A 19,494-nucleotide genomic window follows, 5' to 3' on the forward strand; every position below is an offset into this window, starting at 1 on the left:
ATAGCCTTTTCTACACCTGATAATACTTAACTATAGATCAATTCAGATACCAACCCCTCTTATTTAAACATTCAACTTGATTTTATAACATTTGTAATATTACACTTAATTTCTTTATAATAACATAAAATGGAAATCTAATTACTAAGTAAAAACCACATTCTAATTATCATATGCATAGATCTAGGAAGTTAATTCAAATTAGACTTGTACAAGATTATTTTTTCTTAAAACTTTTAAAAATAAATACTGCAACCCCTAGTAATTATTTTATTCTGAGCTTACACATATCTGCTTTCCTGGTACATCAAATTTAGCCTAATTATTCAGTTACTAATTTAAATTCCTTGAATTTGTTATCTTAAATTGGATTCTTGTTAAGAGAACATAGAAGTCTTTCTATTCATTAAAAAATAATTATTGGGCATAAATTATTAGCCATCTTTAGAATGTCCCATTTCCTAGAACTCAGAGATTTCAGAAAGCAAAGGCTCATCTAAGCAGAAAGCATATGAGGTGTTGTAACGGTAATTCCAATGACATACAAAATGATGAATCAGTGATCATACCTCTTCTGTTCATGAAGGAGGGAGAATAGGGAACCCCCTGATATGTACTGAGTGACGATGGCAAACTGGCTGGGATCATTCAAGCAAGCACCCACAAACTGAATGATACATGGATGATTAAGCCGGCAGAGAATGGACACCTCTCGGCAAAACATATCCACATCTGACTTGGAGCAGTAGGTGTTGGCTCGGTAACTGAAAAACGCAGCAACAGGAGTCTTCAGTCACCAGATGAATCAAAACAAGGGGCTCACCATGCACACACTTCTCAACGTTTACTACTCAGATGCTAACATTTCTCATTTGCTTGCTTACCGTTTTATAGCCACTATTTTATTTCTGCATCGTCCTTTATACACTTTCCCAAAAGAACCTAAAATTGTGTAAGACAAACAAGTAAACACATGTTAACATATGGAGCTCATTAAACTGAAACAGACTAGTATTTTCTTTAGTTACCTGAGCCGATGATCTCATGGAACTCAATTTCTGAGAGCTGAAGATGGAAATGTGAAGGCAAGCCAGCCCTTAAGAGGAGAACATCTGCCTTCTCTGCAAACAGGAATTGTTATTTTATATTTTTTAAAAAATAAACAGCAAACATGTGGATATTTAAACACACATGCACATATATGCTTAACCAAAAATATCTTTCCCTAGTACCATTTAATTTTCTAACTGTAACTGACTATTTGGACATACAAAACCTTATCATAAATGATCCCTATCCCCGTGCATTAAAAACATGTTAGCTCTCTGCCTTTGCTACCTGACCTTTGTTATCAGGGCTGAGAGTTTATACCTGATTTGGTCAACCACTACTTGTCTGTATGATGTGGCAACTCTAGAATACAGTTCATATCACATCATGATAAAGAGCCTTATCTGGTCAATCCCTTCAACCTGTCACAAAAAGCTTAGTCAAATAGCCATAAATTCAACCTTAAAGAGATGCCAATTAGGAAATAAGCATGTGAATCATTCAGAAGACACATTCAAAGCCAGAAATAATTTTTTAAAATTTCAAACTCTAAATAGTTCAATATAAATTTACAGTTGTATATGTTTTACTTCCCTGATTCAGTGGTATTAATTTCTGTGTGTAGTATACATTCAAAAAGTTCCCAAAGTATTACTTACTTGGGATCTCTTGAAATATAATTTATTTTTTTTCAGTTTTTTCCCTATGACAAACCTATTATCAATTCTTATGAAAGATATTAATAGTTACAACTTAACTTCCATTAAAAATACAGAAGTCTATGAGAATTTGATCTTTTTTTAATATTCATTTGGAATTTTCACTTCATGAACTAAGAGGACATATGCAAAATAACAGCAGATGAGGTTAATCGTGGAAAGAATGATCTGCTAATAATATTACTTATGCCTGCAAAATAGTCATTTGTAATATGTAAGACAAAATAGGAAGTTATCATATTTGAGGCAGTAATTACTCAGTAATAAAATATAACAATTGTCCCATATTAAAATACCTTTTGTCATACTTTTAATCTTCCCCAAAGGAGATGGAACAGACACATAGGAGCCATCTGAAATCAAATTATATTACAGAGTTAAAAGTAGAAAATGATTTTTCCTACATAAAAGATAAACATTATACAAAGAAGCACATAACAAAAGAAAACTTGCTAATAACACCCAGTGAGAGTGTAACTTAAGCCCAGGTCTTTCTCTGGACACTGAAACTGTATAGCAAGTATTTATTTAGAGTGTACATAAAATGATTAAAAATAAAAATCCAAGGTCTAGCAGACTCCAGCAAATTTAATTTGTGTCTGCATATGAGTATTCTTTGTCCTATCTTAATAGATTGCTGAAAGGGAAAATGACTGCTCAGCTTACTAGGCCTTCCCAGGCATCTACCAGCCTCATAAACATCCAGTCCAGTGGATGTAAAACTTGGAGGAACTGCAGATGGGTGAGTTAGAAAGTAGCCTAAGTGGGGGCTTCTTTATTTTCAGCCTTACTCAGACATAAATTTTATTAAAATAAAGCTAATCTGATAAGCCTTCCTCTTGTACCCTAAAATGTTGCTAACAGAAACACAGGCTTACCTTTAGCCACAATATCACTACAATGAAAATTTAAAAAGAAAGAGGGTACCTCCTCCAGGCTGAGAATATTCATTACAGGGCAATTCATCCTGAGGTCTCTTATAATGTTTCAGAAGTGTGACAATTGCATCATGTCCTTTATGAAAAGACAAAGAAGGGCAAAGGGTCTTAATTCTTATTTGATCTATTCAGCTCACCATCTAATTGCAAAATAATCAGAGGTAGCTTGAAACAGGATGAATCTTAAGAAGCAATACACTGCAATAGGAATTGAGAATTTTCACTCATGCATTCATTCAAAATAATTCATTTAGACTCCATCATCGTTTTGTAACATATAAAAACATCGAATCACAAAGTCATATACCTGGAACTAATATAATATTGTAAGTCAAGTACACTTCAATTAAAAAAAAAGACGGCTATATGTGAGGCACTATTTCAAGCACTATGTTGGGTATGGGGGATGCAATGAACAAGGCAAATGTGGTCCTACTCTCAGGAAGTTTAGTGTAATTGAACAAACAATAAGAATTGTAGAATTTCTAAATGAGTAAACATCAAGTGCAATGGGAGTATATAAAAGGATCATGATTAGAAGAGTGAAAAGTACATTTGGTAACCAGGAAGGAGAGATTTATTTGCTGTGACTGAGCATTACATTTGACTGGCAAGTGCAGTATAACAAGGCATTAAGATAATTTCCATAGATTCCTGTGGCAGAAGACAGCTGGCTGCCTACCAATATTTGTACTTCCCATTCAGAGTGAATCTGTCAGTGAGAATGGCTACCCATCCAGGGACAAAAACTCTGTATTCCCATTGCATCTAACTGTGGCTTTGTGACAGATACCCATCAAGTAAATATGAGCAAAAGTGATGTCATTTCCAGGTCTGGACTTTGAGAAATAAGTGAGTCTTCTCTCCTCTCCCTATTTGCTAGCTGGATGTGGAGAGCTCTGAGACCATATGGGAGGGGAAAAAGCAATCCACTGACCAGAAATGCCTACCCTGAACTGTAACATGACTGAGAAATAAATTTCTATTACATAATACCACCAAAATTCGGGAACTTGTTAATTGCACTATGAACTTAAAATTACAAAGAATAAAATGTCAAGTGCTCCTTGAGTAGACAGACAATTTTCAATAGAACTAAACTTTGATACTATTTTATGCTTTAACTGTGAAAATAATCTACTGTAGCTAATTTATACAAGAAGAAAACAAAGTCAGCCTTAAAGACCCTGCCAAGAGACTTGTGAATTGCAACAGAACTCACTGTATAAAGGGCAAAATTTAGAAATTGAAAAAGTATAAATGCTTATCTATCATGAAGGGTTCATAGTTAACATGGCTTCAGATACATTTAGCTAGAATATAGAGAATATGCTGTGAATTGTACCTGCTTATTAAATCCTCCCTTCAAAAAAGAATTAAAATTAATACAGCATGAAGGATCATGAAATGAAATGATTAAGATATTTATCAGCACTAAAAGCTTTTTAAAATGCAACATTTCAGATCTAGATTCCTCAAGTTAAAAAAAAAAAAAAAAAAACAATTGTAACTATGATTGTTTAAACTTGTAGAAAAACATATCTACAGTTAACAATTAGTGTCCATTATCTTATCATCTGTAGCAGATCAATGGTTTTCTCAAATCATCGACACAGGTAAGGAGGGCATGGCAAACCACTTCAGTATTCTTGCCTGGGGAATGCCATGGACAGAGGAGCCTGGTGGGCTACGGTCCATGGGGTTGCAAAAGAGTCAGACACGACTGAAACGATGTAGCATGCACACATGGGTGATGAAATAATGGGAAACTAGTACCATCAATACTCTTTTACTGGACTCTCATGTGCTCACCATCAGGGAAACCGCAAAACATGAAAGGCATAAGCCAACAGGTAAATTTCTAAAGAAAGAGTCTACTAATCAGAAAGAAGAGATAAGGTAAAGAGCCCCAAATGGGAGAAAGCATGACATGTTCAGAAAATGAAAGATGGCCAGTTTGGCCGGAGCGTCACAAGCAAGGATGACTGACCCGGATTTAGCTGGAGAAGTAGATGAATGCACATCATGTGGAGGACTTTTCAGACTTAATTGTGTGTACAAGAATCCCCTGGAGGACATGTTAAACCACAGATTCCTGAGCCTACCTTCAGAGACTCTGATTGAAAAGGTCTCTAGCGGGATCTGAGAGTTGCTTTTCTAACAAAGTCCCAGGTGAGGCTGATCAGTAATCCACACTTTAATACTACTGATGAGGAGCTTTACAGCTTATAGGTGAGGATAAGGAGTCTGGATACTAACGCAGAGAAGATGGGAGACTGCTGGAAGATTTTGATTAATTGAAGGGCATGATTTGTTTTTACTTTTCAAAAATATCCTTGTTTACAGATTAGAGGTGATGAGACTTATTCATAAGGCTGTCGTAAAGATTAAGAGAGGCAATAGATGTAATATGCCTAACAGTTCTAACACATAAACATGCCTTTTGGATTTTTTCACTGCTTTCTTGCCTTACTATTTTGCTTCAAGAATTGTAAATGAACTTGGAAACTCTATTTTTGGAACTTCAGATAAATTTTCTAAATCAGTCAGTTCAGTTCAGTCGCTCAGTCGTATCTGATAATTTGCGACCCCATGGACTGCAGCACACCAGGCCTCCCTGTCCATTGCCAACTCCTGGAGTTTACTCAAACTCATGTCCATTGAGTCGGTGATACCATCCAACCATCTCATCCTCTGTCGTCCCCTTCTCCTTTCGCCTTCAGTTTTTCCCAGCATCAGGGGCTTTTCAAATGAGTCAGTTCTTTGCATCAGGTGGCCAAAGTATTGGAGTTTTAGCTTCAGCATCAGTCCTTCCAATGAATATTCAATACCAGTATAAATACCAGTATATTCATTTTCTTTGCTATTGTTAATTACCACAGATATAGTGGTTTAATTCAACTCTACCATGTTGTAGTTCTGGAGGTCAGAGTCCAACATGATTCTCACTGGCCTAAAATCAAGCTGTTGGCAGGCCTGCATTCCTCCTAGAGGTCCTAGGGAATATCAGTTTCCTTTTCTTTCCTATTCCAGTTTCTGAAAGTGAAGTAGCTCAGTTGTGTCTGACTCTTTGCAACCCCGTGGACTGTAGCCTACCAGGGTCCTCCCTCCATGGGATTCCCCAGGCAAGAATACTGGAGTGGGTTGCCATTTCCTTCTCCAGGGGATCTTCCTGACCCAGGAATCAAACCCGGTCTCCTGCATCGCAGGCAGACGCTTTAACCTCTAGAGGCCACCAAAATTCCTTGCCTTGTGGCCCCCTTTCTATATCTTCAAAACCATCACCAGCTGGCTGAGTCCTTCTTACATCCTATCACTCTGGCTTCTGCTTACATTTTAGGAGCCCGATGTTACATTAGGCCCATCTGGAAGATCCAGGTTTCTTTTCTCTCTTTCAGTTAGTCAGCAGCTAGTCGGCAACTTTAATTCCCCTTAGCCACTTGCTATGTAAGGCAGCATACTCTCAGGTTCCAGGGAACAGGACTTCAGCATCTTTGGGGGCCATTGCTCTGCCTACCAAATCAAATCTCAGTGTACTTATGTTTGCATGTTGGTACTGCTTTTCTTTCTTCTCTACCGCTAATGACCATTTGAGCCTCAGGCAAATTAGCACCACCACCAAGTATTTCCCACAGAATTAAAACACCCCTTCATCTGTCCCACTGCTAGATTCTTAGGCTCTAAGGTTTTATCTGCTCCTATCCACACTATCTGATCTTACTTAAATAAGACCTGTGATACTTTTGAAATTGTTATTTTACTTAATTTGATTTTTAAGTGTTTGGGACCAGGAAGAACAGAACAAATCTTTTTTCTTATTTCTGTTTTTCCTAAGAGAGGCTCCTGCGGGGAAAGAAAAGAACCCAAACCACAAGCCCTTACCCAAGCACAACAAAGCTTATATCACAGAGCCCACCTCCTCACCAGTCTCAGCCCCTCTGTTGGACTGACAGTGGCTGACAGCTGAGAGGGCCTCCTGCTTTCCCTAGTGAAGCAGAAAGCCACATCTTGAATCTTGAATGCCTGTGTGAGTCCGTGATCACACCCTTGATGTTACCTTTCATCTCAACAGCTCTCTTGGCTCCACTTGCTCTGAGCAGTTTTAATTTCCTGCCAGCACAGTGGCACAATTTGCTGGCATTTTCCTTAGGATGCTTTTCATCAAGAGCCTAATGAGTGCCTGGGTTCTGGCGGATGATAAGCACGAGGCTGCCAGGGAAATGCCAAGAGGCCCTCTTGGCTCTGGAAGGCATCTCTGCCTGATTTCCCACCTCCTGCTACATGTACGGGCAATTCTCCTCTACTAGCATTGCTTGACAAACTACCAGTGTATGCAAAGAAACCTGAAAACCACTAGAGCCCAGTACCCTGATACTTGGCTGTGAGGGGTTAAGCAGAAAAAGGCCTTGATGGAACTCACTAAATGGACTTGTGAGCCAAACTCCTGATAATGGATATACCCAGATAACCAAGGTATACTAATGGAACACATCCAGAGATAATCGAAGTTCCACTAATTAAATAAAATGTTTTCCCATATCTAAGAATTTGCTATCTACATCCAAGTGTTTTACCCAAATAGGAGGTTGCTATGTTATTAGCCTAATGCAGTTATAATAATGATTTGCACTTTCAGACTATTACTCATGGGTGCCCTTGAGGGTTTTGGCATATGGGACTCTTCCCTGCTGGCTTGCAGTCACTTTCATTTCCAGCTCCCTGCTCTTCCAGTCCTGTCTTTATTCCCCAAGCACCAGGCTTCCCCTTTAATGTCTTCTTTTTGTGTAATCCTTACATTAGGAGTGATTTCCCCCACAACCCCCCTCTCCACACACACACCCTCACAACTTTCTGAATAGCTCCTTATTTTAAAACCTAAGTTGTCCTTTAAGGCTACAAGTCCATTCAAAGGGCTGGAACACTGACAATTTAGTATCTATATTGTGGCCACATACACAAAAGAGGATTCACAATTATTTGAGAAAGGAAAGTACAAATTTTATTATTTCCCTATAAGGTTGTCTGCCAGTCCCTACCATTTTGTCCTAGAAACAATGAATGTTGTTCACTGCTATGAGAAATTATTTTAAGAACACAGAAGAAAGCTTGCCATGAAAATCATTTTAAAAACTAGATCTAAAGATTAATGGTGAATGACACCAGTATTAAGACCTTCTCTCTGACTTTCCAACTGTGAGGCCCTGTGGGTCTGAGATTAAGTAGAAAACATGGAGATTTGATCTTGATAAAGAAGCCAAGAAATTCTTATTGATCTCATATGTACCACATGTCCAGGCCATCAAAAAACAGTTTGGACCTTCTTTATACCTGCCTCAAAAAATACAACTCTCACAGCAATGATAGATGGGGCTTTGCTCAATATTTTGCTATTCCCCCTTACATTCAGGTTAAAAACCCATTTTCCAGAAACACTGAAAAGTGAGATCAGAGGATGGCTCCTGATGTTTGTTTGCCGTTCAACGGCTCATTTTCCTCCTGACAGTCCTGGTCCCTCACACTGTCAATAAAATCAGAGGGAACAAAAATTTCAGACTTGTGACATGTTCTTCTGACATAAATCTGAAAACTGATTTAATTTGATATCGTGAGAAAGAGAACACACTCCCTGCTCCCCCCATGATTCTTGTTCTTTATTAAGAATTCTTGTTCCTTGTTCACCAGGACCAGATAGAATGTCGCGAGTCTTCCTTCATCTTGAGATAAGACTCCACAAGGATGGAAACTTTTGGCAAAAGAACGTTTATACAAACCATTTAACATTCCTCTTTCCTCTTTTTCCTCCCTTTGCACTTTGCCTTTATTTCTCCTTCTTTTCTCTTCCACACATATTTATTGAGTGCCCATTAGAGACTAGCTCAAACAATATCTTTCCAGGGAAGCCCTCTGTGACTTTTTCATTTTAAATAGTGTCCTTGAACTTTTTACTTGCTATCATGTTTCCTTTTTATTTTATTCTTAGCACTTATTATTATCTGATAGTTTCTATTTGTTATCCTTCTTATGATGTGTCTCTTCTACTAGAAATGCAAACTTCTAAAGTGCAGGGAGATATTATCTCTTTTGCTCACTATTTTACCTCAATTCTGAGTATACTGTCTATCACGTATTAGTTTTGTGACACAGATTTTTGAATGAATGAATGAATGGCACAAAGTATAAGAGTATAATGTTGAAACAGAAATGCCCTTTACTCTTGTAATGTTGTGTAGTAGAAAAACATATATGTATATATATTCACTGTAAATTTTGTGCATGTTGTATAGTATATACATATATATATCTTTTATATGTTTTGTTTAGAATACAAATATTTTGGTTTAGTCACTAAGTCGTGTCCGACTCTTTTGCAATCCCATGGACCGTAGCCTGCCAGGCTCCTCTGTCCATGGGATTTCCCCAGGCAAAAATACTGGAGTGGGTTGCCATTTCCTTCTCCAGGGGTCTTTCTGACCCAGGGATCAAATCCTGCATTGGCAGGTGGATTCTTTAGGAAGGAAAGGTAGAAGATGCTGTGAGTGTGCATAACAATGTTATTTTACAATAGGCTGGAGGGGTCAGGGAAGTGTTCCTTGAGGAATTGTCTTTTAAGCTGAACTTGAAAGATAAGCATGAGTTATTAAGCAAAAAGGGAGAATAAGAGCATTCTAGCCAGATTAAAAAATTTTGCAGTTCCAATGAGTAGAAAGAGGAAGTTTATTTAGAATATTCTTTAAAATCTTTTACCTATTACTTTGAGTATTAGAATTGTGCAGTTAACACAAAAACCTACAATATTAAAAAAAAATCCCCACAGAGAAAACAGATATCAGTAATTAGCGTTGTTGAAAAGATCAACTATATTATGACTGATTGTATGCCATGCAGTGAGAATCCTGATAGAATGTTATGACTGAAATACCTCCTCATTCCCTATTTCACTTCAGCAAATGTGTATTGAGCAGCTATTAGGAATCAGCCATTGAATTAAGGTTTTGGAAGACAGAGATTAATAGCCCAAATGTTTGTCCTCAAAAAGTTATTGGGAATAATGTTTCAACCAGAGACAGAAGTATGAGTATGGCACAGTAAAACAAATGGACATGTGTACTAGGCTGGAACGTCAGGGGAGACTTTCTAGAAGATAGGATCCATAAACTGAATCTTGAAGGCTAAGTAGAAATCAGAAATTTAAAGTGAAGTGGAGTAGGCAATGTGGAAGGGTATAGTGAAAGAGAGAATGGCATGAGAAAAGATTTAAAAAACTGGAATAACAGGACATGTGTAGGGAGGAGCAAGTAATTTTGCATAGCTATAGTGTGAATGGGTTTCCCTGGTGGCTCAGCAGTAAAGCATCCTCCTCACAAAACAGGAGATGCAGATTCAGTCCCTGGGTTGCAAAGATCCCTTGGAGAAGGAAATGGCAACCCATTCCAGTATTCTTGCCTGGTGAATCCCATGGACGGAGGAGCCTGCGGACTACAGTACATGGGGTTGCAAAGAGTTGGATACAGCTGAGCAACTGAGCATGCACGCATGTACATATGCATATGTAATAAGGTATTAACGAGTGTAAAGTTCTCTTCTACTAGTTGTATTAACGTATACAGTTTCACATATAGTTATTATGTTTCAAAATTTTTTGTATTATTCCCCTACTACAATAAAGGTTCTTCCTATTTTAATGAGAGCTGCTGCTGCTGCTAAGTCGCTTCAGTCGTGTCCGACTCTGTTCAACCCCATAGACAGCAGCCACCAGGCTTCCCCATCCCTGGGATTCTCCAGACAAGAACACTGGAGTGGGTTGCCATTTCCTTCTCCAATGCATGAAAGTGAAAAGTGAAAGCTGGTATTATTTTATTTATTTTTTAAAGAGAGCTAACTAAACATGTAGAGAGATAACCAGAAGACAGAAAATTACACATAGAATTTTAAACACCACCTAAACGTTTTGTTTATTCCTTCCTTTACCTCATCCCAATCCACCCTGGCATAATAAACTATGTTTATTAAACTAAGTAACTAAACTCCAAGTAGGTAAGAATTCAATATAGAAAAAGACTGGGAGTTTATAAACCAAGGATGAAGATTTATCAAAAAATTTAATGAAGTCACTTCTCCTTCCTTCTACTCCTCCCTCAGCCTTATCTCTTAGTTATTTTTTACTGGCTGAAAACTGTAGAAACTCACAACTATAAGACTTCATTACTTTTAGAGAATACACTATGGTACGTTTACTATAAATAATTCACACCATACTACACTTGTCAAAAAGAATGAACAAAGTATATATCATGGTACAGGAGCCTTGATTTTTATTGTTTTTGCTCACTTACTCACTAATTTTCCAACTGCAGCTCCCTGTCACTGTGAATTAGAGTAGTTCTGCTGTATACAAATATTGTATTCTGGGTAATTAGATATTGGAATAGGAGCCTCTGTAAATTACTTTAACTGGTGTCAGTACTGAAGCAAATAAGAAGTTTTTAGTTCTGTTTCTGGTTTGGGTTATTTTCTGACCCTAAACAGCCTGACATAAAGAAGTGCTTTTCTTTATCAAAGGCAGCCTTTTCAAATCTAACTGCCAGACACACTATTGAGCTATGTGTTCAATTCTAATTGGCTGAGATCTTTTCAATTCGGCAGTTTCATCTTTAATGCAATGGATGTAAGATTATGTGTGGCTCTTTTCAATGAGTTTTCCATACTGGTGATTAGGGCAGAGGATTTGGACATAAGCAGGCTGCTGGCTATTTCTTCTGGCCAATTTAAATTGATTCATACAAGTCCTTTGTACCCCAGGGGAAGGGCAGAACAAATCCCAGTGAGTAAGCCAGATATGGCTACTCTCAGAAGAGTGAAAAAGAAGAGGGAGGACAGACTGGGGAGAGGAAGCACTAACTATTGTAAAATTGGAGGTCTGAGCAGTCTGGCAGAGAAATATTGGAACTTAACCAGTAGGCTTCTGTATAGAACCAAGGTCACTGGGAAAATTATTTCCAAAATTGATTTTGATATATTTAGGTTAAAAGGACTATGTAAATAGAAAATATTCTTCATACTTGATCCCACAGGGAGCCATAGTGAGCAAACTCTTTTCTAAAAGTATTCTAAAAGACAGTAGATAATTATTTCAGAACTCCAAAGCAGCTGTAAATATGTGATAACAGAATAGTAGAGCGGGTCAGCTAACAATTTTGTTTGGGACAGATGCAAAATTGGCCTTAGAATCACTCAGAGATGAGTGCCTTTCAGAAAGTCTCCTGGTTTTCTGTTTCGAAGCTACACTAGGAGGAGCTATTCAAACAGGGCACATCCAAAAGTAATCCTTTTCAAACAGATAGACTCTGGTTATAAAGCTCTTTTCTGGGTTTTCTCTTTTAAGGACTGCATAGGGTACAGGCAAACCATGGTGGGGTCACCTCTATTATACATCATCTCTATTTCATGAAGAAAGAACTCCAAGTTAAGTTTTAGTGCTTTTTCAACTCCATTTCCAAGCAGCTCAGAAAATCCTTGGTAAGCCAGATCAATTAATTTGGTGACTCCCTCTCTGAAGGAGAATGTAAACTATTTATCCAAAGAAAACAGGGACAGTGCACTGCTGACAATATTTTAACAAGGACATTTCAATCCTCCCTGAACACATGAAAACAAAGAAACGTTTCTCTAGCAAGAGAAAATAGCAATAGTTTTATTTTGTTGCTTTGACTTGCTTTGCCCTAGAACATATGCAAAACATCCATCTGTCTCCTGAGTGGTAACATTCAATTTGTTAAAATTCATAGTAATAATGAAATGCAACACTGATGCCTGACACATTAGTTGAACAAATCAGGGTGACAAAGTATGGCATATGTTGCAGAGACCAGTGGGTAAGTCCTCTAAGCTAAAGGATTTTTGTTGTTGTCTTTTGGTAGGAAATCTTAGGAGCTTGCACAATGATTCAAGGTTTTATAAAGTGTAGAACTCCACAGAAAATAAAAGTAAAGCCAGTTTTCAACCATCATTCTCAATCAACTAAAAACAAACAAAGCCAAACCCTGTGAAGAGCTGGCTGCAGCAGCTATTTTTGAGCTGTCTGCCGAAAGACTAATGCTTTGTAAAGTCTTCCTCTGAAACTCAGATTTCTTGAGAGGTGTTATCAGAGAATCACTGGAATTAATGCAACATAACTAGAACTTAGTAAGGCCTCTTGAAGTTTAAGAACAAGTAAAATTTTCCAACTGACACACAAATACAAAACTACCTGGACTTCCCTTTATACAAATTAGAAGGCGGTTATACCTAACAGAAATGTGCACAGATATTTAACAAAAGATATGTATGTGATATGTACATGTATAACAGCTGTGTTCCTAATAGTTCTCAATTATCCGAATACCCTGAAACAGCAGAATAAATAAATTTAATATAGTTAAAAACAATACCATAAAATAAGAATGGATGATCTGGAGCTACATTCAACAATATGGATGAATCTCGGAACTCATTGGGCTAAACAGGTCAGACATTAAGACGTATACATCCCAGCATGTCATTTGTATTAAGTACATGTGTGCATGTTCAGTTGCTTCAGTTGTGTCCGACTCTTCGCGACCCTATGCACTGTAGCCTACCAGGCTCCTCTCTCCATGAGATTCTCCAGGCAAGAATACTGGAGTGGGTTGCCATGCCAGGGGATCTCTAGGCAACCTTCCTAAACCTGGGATTGAACCCGCATCCATATTAAGTACAGAAAGAGGTAAAGCTAATCTATGCCTCAAGAAGGCTATGATACCATTTTTGGTGAGTGAGCTGAAGACAATGTCAGTGGGGCTTCTTGGTATGGATCATTCTCAGTTTCTTCATCTGAATGCTTCGTGAGTTCAGTTAGTGAAAATTCTTTGAGCTATAATGTGCAGACGTGTGTTTATATGTGTGAGTATCTGTATTTATACAATACTCAAATAAAAAGTAAAAACATAACAGGCCTATATCTTAACTCATGCCTTGTTATTCCATGTCTTTTTACTTTTCTTTTTTGTAAAGTAATTTGTATATCATTTCCTCACTAGCAGTCTTCAGACCTATATGCTTTTCTTTCTCCTTGTCTATGTGCTTACAATAGCTCTCTATTTCTATCCATAAAACCTCATCTCTCCTTTCATTAATGGACTTTCACGTCCTACTTCAGACAGAAAATATTTTAGATCACCTTGACAGCCTAAGAAATCTTCCAGTTTAGTAACTGTTCTTATAAGCATGGTGTTCTAATACTTAAAAACATAAGAATGCTTCTTTACATACTTTGAACATCCTAATAAGGCAATGCAGACATCAAAATCTGATATATTTTACAGTATTTAGTTGTATCTCTCTGATTTCAATACTGTCCCATCTCACCTGAAGATTTAAACTCTGTTTGAGTTTATGTGTTTATGTAGAGCTCGCTTAAGTGGTATAATATATCTCAATAAAAATGACAAAATGATATTTTACCTTCTGATTGTCTCTAGTTTCCTTTCCCTTAAAAGGAAAATTTATTAGTTTTCGTTTTCATTCTTTATTTATGGACTACTACTATAACCACTACTATCATTGCCAAAATGCCAAGTATTAGGTATTTATTTTGTGCCAGTCACGTGATAAGCAATTTGCACACATTATCTCATTTAATCTTTACAATCTTATGAAGTTGCTACTGTCTTCATTTTTCAGATGAAAAAACTAAAGTTCAGCAAGTATAAATAACTTGTTTAAGATTAGCATTATAGTTTGATTTAAACCCCATGTTCTTCCAACCCAAGCTTTCACCAATTTGAGCTCAAATAAGTTTATACTTAAGCACTGAACATTGACTCCCTTACTTTTTCAAATATGGGCATTGTTAGCAGGGTTAGATATGACAAATACACGTTCATTCTTTCTTTGCATTAATTTAATTTTAATAATTCAAATCCATATCCAAATTCTTCCATATAAGAGGTAAAGACTAGCTCTACATCTCCTCTAACAAAGTAATTAACGTTGCCTATCACAGTTTTGTTTCTCCAGGAACTAGAAATGTGACAGCTCCTTCTCTCTTCAAAATGCCAATGCCAAAAGTGCCTTCGGCTCACCTGCAGCCCTAAAGTTGCCTTCCCTACTGTACTCTTTGATCCACATTCCTAGTGATTCAAATACAATCTCCAAAGGAAATGGGAGTATACAAGTCACAGAAGCAAAAGAACTATTGATGTAGTGACATCAGCAGTGCTCACAGTTCAATGTTATCACTACAGCAATGCAATGGTGAAAAATATACCTTTTTCATAAGCCCACATCAAACACGTCTGCTCGTCTTTTTCACCACTAGATCTGCTTGGATCACAAGCTACCAGATTCATATCAGCTCCATTATCCAGTAAGAACTGAACCAGGCGAATGTGACCATGGTAGCAAGCAGAGTGCAACCCTGTAATAGAATAAGAATGAAAATATGAAAGGAAAAAGGGGAAACTGAACCCCAATTTTCAAAAGATAGTCATTACCACATAATAGCATTGTTGCCAGAGATAAATAACAAAAGTTGAGTTCTCTGACAGATAATTAATTCTATCTTTGAGAAAAAAATACATACTTTAAAGAAGTATCTGTTTGATATATAGAGAGACTACTTTTGCTTAAGCACACTTTTTAGTATTTTTACATCCACTGTAATTACCAGAACAAACATTAGCATCTTTGTATAAATCAAAGAATAAAGACCTCAAACAAACAAAAAAAATTTGTTTCAGCAGCAAACCGAGGGTAAGACAGTGTGATCAGTGTGCTCCTGATGCAGGTCATAATGGATGCATTGACTGTAAATACTTTTGCACAAAAATGAAACTGACCAAAGGTCAGTCTGCTTTCTACTATCACCAATGCACCATCAATTTAAAAAATGTCATTGATAAAATATTCCTCGTCACTGGGGTTGACCACTGCCACTGCTCCCCTCCCTCTTGACAATACTTCTCTTGAGCACAGATATGCATCAGAAACTGTTGTCCTCACCACAGTCTTACCTGTGTGTCCATCCCTTCCTTGGTGGTTGATGCTTATGACATTCTGATCAAGAAGAAATTTAACCAGGTCAATGCTCTTGCCATAAGTACAAGCACTGCAAAGATATAACACAGGGTAAATAGAAGACCTCTCTTATGGACTGAATGTGTGCTCTCCAAATTTAATATGTTGAAGCTCTGACTCCCATAACCTTACAATGTGACTATAATTTAAAGAGGTATAATTTACAGAGGTAATTAAGCAAAAGTGGATTAATTAGGGTGGGCTGGGCCTTCATCAAATATGATTGGTGTCCTTATAAGAAGGAAAGATTAGAAGATTAGGACAGGGACAGAAGGACAGTTCATGAAGAGACAGAAAAGAAGGTGACCATTGACATTCCAAAGAGAAAGGTCTCAGGAGAAACCAAACCTGACACCTTGATCTTGAGTTTTCAGACTCCAGAACTATAAGAAGATCCATTTCTGGTGTTCAAAGCACCTAGGGCATGGTACTTAGTTATGGTAGCTCTAGAAAATTAAAGCAGCCCTGATTTACCCAGGCTATTTTAGATGCTGGTGTTTACATAAGAGCGCCAAAAAGCCAGAAAAGAGAGAAGGAGGAAGGGAGAGAGAAGCAGGGGTGATAAGAAAAAAAAGCACAGAAAGCAATACAATCCTGAAGATTCTCAAAGATGAGCCTTTAAGAAAGGAGCTGTATAAAATTTCTAGCATTTTCTTATTAATTATTAAATAGTTCTTATGATATGACTTCTTTTCTAGGCATTCTGCTGGGAAACTGAATGGAATGAAGAAACCCAGGAAGGTTCTGAGAAATTTAAATGAAACATTACACTTGTGATTGCATCTGAAGCAGGAGAGACAGCCCTGTGAGATCTGATGCTAATTCCAGGTAGGTAGTGTCAAAAATAATTTGAACTGCAGGACACACACTCAGTGACTCCAGAGAACTGGAGAACTGTTTGGTGTAGAAAACCCTTATATGCAGCTGGTATCCTGTGTTTGGAAGTGAGGTATTGTGTGTTATGGGACAGTACAGAAAAACAGGGTTTTTTCCTTCCAGGTTTGTTCCAGAAGACATTGACTGAGTCTTACTATTTCCTCTTCCTGGGATGACTTTGCCTAAATCCTTCTTCTATTGTAGAATTTTATTATTTTCTTTAAATAAATGCCACTATTTATCTAGTTGAACTGATGTTCCCTCTATGAAGTCTTCTCATGGACCAAAAGTTGAGTTCATTGTTATCTCCTCTGCTTCCTTGTTAGTTCAGTTTATGGCGCCTTTCATGTTGTGTTATGGTAATGGATACACCTGTGTGTGCTTTGATGCCTTACAACAGAGTTCCATTAAGGAGGGAAGGGATTGTGTCATGTCAATGTTCCTACCAGCAACAACACAATATAGGTCCTTAATAAGTCTTTCTTGAATAGTTGAGTGAATAAAGTCACTATCAGTGTAATAGATCCTATCACCATTAGTTATTTGTATTACAAATAGGACTCTTAACACTATACTTTTAATGTTTGTCTGAATTCCCTCATTGTTTCCTTTCAAAGTAACTATTTACAGGAAATTATAAGTTCTGAACATACATACATGTATATATATATATGCGAGTGTGTGTATACAAATGTGTGTACATATAGCATATGAGAATAAAAACAGAAATGTACCGAGTGCTATGTGCAAAGCACTGTGATTTGTACATAGAAAAAACCATAATTGTAGTGAGCTCTTCATGTAAAAGGAGTGTTTTTTTTTAATAAATATGTACGTAAAATGAATAGAATAAAAATAATATGTTGTTCCTAGTAGCCACAGGTTTGCACAAAATAAAACAATTGAGTACATACTTTTAACTCACTTCACTAATCTCCTTATATGCAGAGTACATCATGGTGAAATGCCAGGCTGGATGCAGCACAAGCTGGAATCAAGACTGCCAGGAGAAATATTAATAACCTCAGCTACGTAGATAACACCACCCTTATGGCAAAAAGCAAAGAGGAACTAAAGAGGCTCTTGATAAAGGTGAAAGAGGAGAGAGTAAAAAAGCTGGCTTAAAACTCAACATTCAAAAAATGAAGATCATGTCATCCGGTCCCATCACTTCATGGCAAATAGATGGGGAAACAGTGGAAACAGTGGTGGACGTTCTTTTCTTGGGCTCCAAAATCATTGCAGATGGTGACTGCGGCCACTAAATTAAAAGACACTTGCTCTTTGGAAGAAAAGTTATGACCAACCTATGCAGCATATTAAAAAGCAGAGACAATACTTTGCTGACAAAGGTCTGTCTAGTCAAAGTTATGGTTTTTCCCGTAGTCATGTATGGCTGTGAGAGTTGGACTGTAAAAAAAGCTGAGCACCAAAGAATTGATGCTTTTGAACTGTGGTGTTGAAGACTCTTGAGAGTCCCTTGAACTGCAAGGCCATTAAACCAGCCAATCCTAAAGAAAATCAATCCTGAATATTCATTAGAAGGTCGGATGCTGAAGCTCAAGCTCCAATACTTTGGTCACCTGATGCGAAGAGCCAACTGATTAGAAAAGACCCTGAGGCTGGGAAAGATTGAAGGCAGGAGGAGAAGGGGATGATAGAGGACTAGATGGTTGGATGGCATCACCGACTCAATGGACATGAGTTTGAGTAGGCTCCGGGAGTTGTTGATGGACAGGGAAGCCTGGTGTGCTGCAGTCCATGGGATCACAAAGAGTCGGACATGACTGATCAACTGAACAACACCACTAATATTCTCCTATGGACAATCTTCTGAAGGTGATGATAATCCTCAGATTATAACTGGTTTCAGTGTGTGCACAGAGTAGCAGAAGGATTTGAAAACTAGACTGAGGTGTCAGCTTCCATAAGAATGACCTATTGGAAAAAGTGGACTTAAGTACCTCACAAATATCAGTTCTCCCGATTGCCCCCTTTGGGGACAAATTCCACGATCCACTTTGACTGAAGGCATGATCTAAAGAATCCATGCATCTGTTCTGTGACAGAATGTGTAGAAAACAGGCAAAATATTTTGGTTCAAAATGTTCAAAATAATATGAACATGAAGATACATAAAAACACAGGATTTGGAATTAGGCATTTAATCAGAGCAGGCAATGGCACCCCACTCCAGTACTCTTGCCTGGAAAATCCCATGGACAGAGGAGCCTGGTAGGCTGCAGTCCATGGGGTCGCTAAGAGTGGGACACAACTGAGCAACTTCACTTTCACTTTCACTTTTCACTTTCATGCATTGGAGAAGGAAATGGCAACCCATTACAGTGTTCTTGCCTGGAGAATCCCAGGGACGGGGGAGCCTGGTGGGCTGCTGTCTATGGGGTCGCAGAGTCAGACACGACCTAAGTGACTTAGCAGCAGCAGGAGGCATTTAATACATAATTTTCTAGCCATAAGAATCTTCGGCAAGTTAGTTTTCTTGAGCCTCAATTTTCTCACTGGTAAAAAAAGGGATAGTAAATCCAACTTCATAAAATGGTGATGAGGATTAAATGACATAATGGATGCAAATCACCCAGCACATATTCACTGTTCCATAATCGGAAGTTGTCTTCACCTCCCCTTTGGCTGACCTCTTTGGCTGGTAAGACAAATCTGGAAATCCAAGTGAAATTTGACACACTGATGCCTGAGGCAGAAGTATAAGCTTAATTTTAGTTCAGTATTAATCAGTAGTTAGTCTCTCATTTCTATTATTCACCAGTAAGGTACAGACACTATATAAATAACACAGTAGT

General features: G+C 37.7%; 1 protein-coding gene across 5 annotated transcripts in view; it reads right to left on the minus strand.

Moving 5' to 3' along the window:
• Window positions 1–19,494, minus strand: part of TNNI3K (TNNI3 interacting kinase) — a 346,902-nt gene that overhangs the window by 217,086 nt on the left and 110,322 nt on the right. For all 5 annotated transcript variants that reach the window (XM_059884731.1, XM_024989528.2, XM_024989529.2 and 2 more), the window contains 7 exon segments: window positions 15,736–15,830; window positions 14,991–15,140; window positions 2,697–2,783; window positions 2,066–2,122; window positions 1,029–1,121; window positions 885–942; window positions 570–764 (listed from right to left, as the gene is read on the minus strand). In XM_059884731.1, the coding sequence (XP_059740714.1) occupies window positions 570–764; window positions 885–942; window positions 1,029–1,121; window positions 2,066–2,122; window positions 2,697–2,783; window positions 14,991–15,140; window positions 15,736–15,830 (735 nt within the window).

This window comes from Bos taurus, chromosome 3 (genome assembly GCF_002263795.3).
Source record: "Bos taurus isolate L1 Dominette 01449 registration number 42190680 breed Hereford chromosome 3, ARS-UCD2.0, whole genome shotgun sequence".
Classification (NCBI taxonomy): domain Eukaryota; kingdom Metazoa; phylum Chordata; class Mammalia; order Artiodactyla; family Bovidae; genus Bos; species Bos taurus.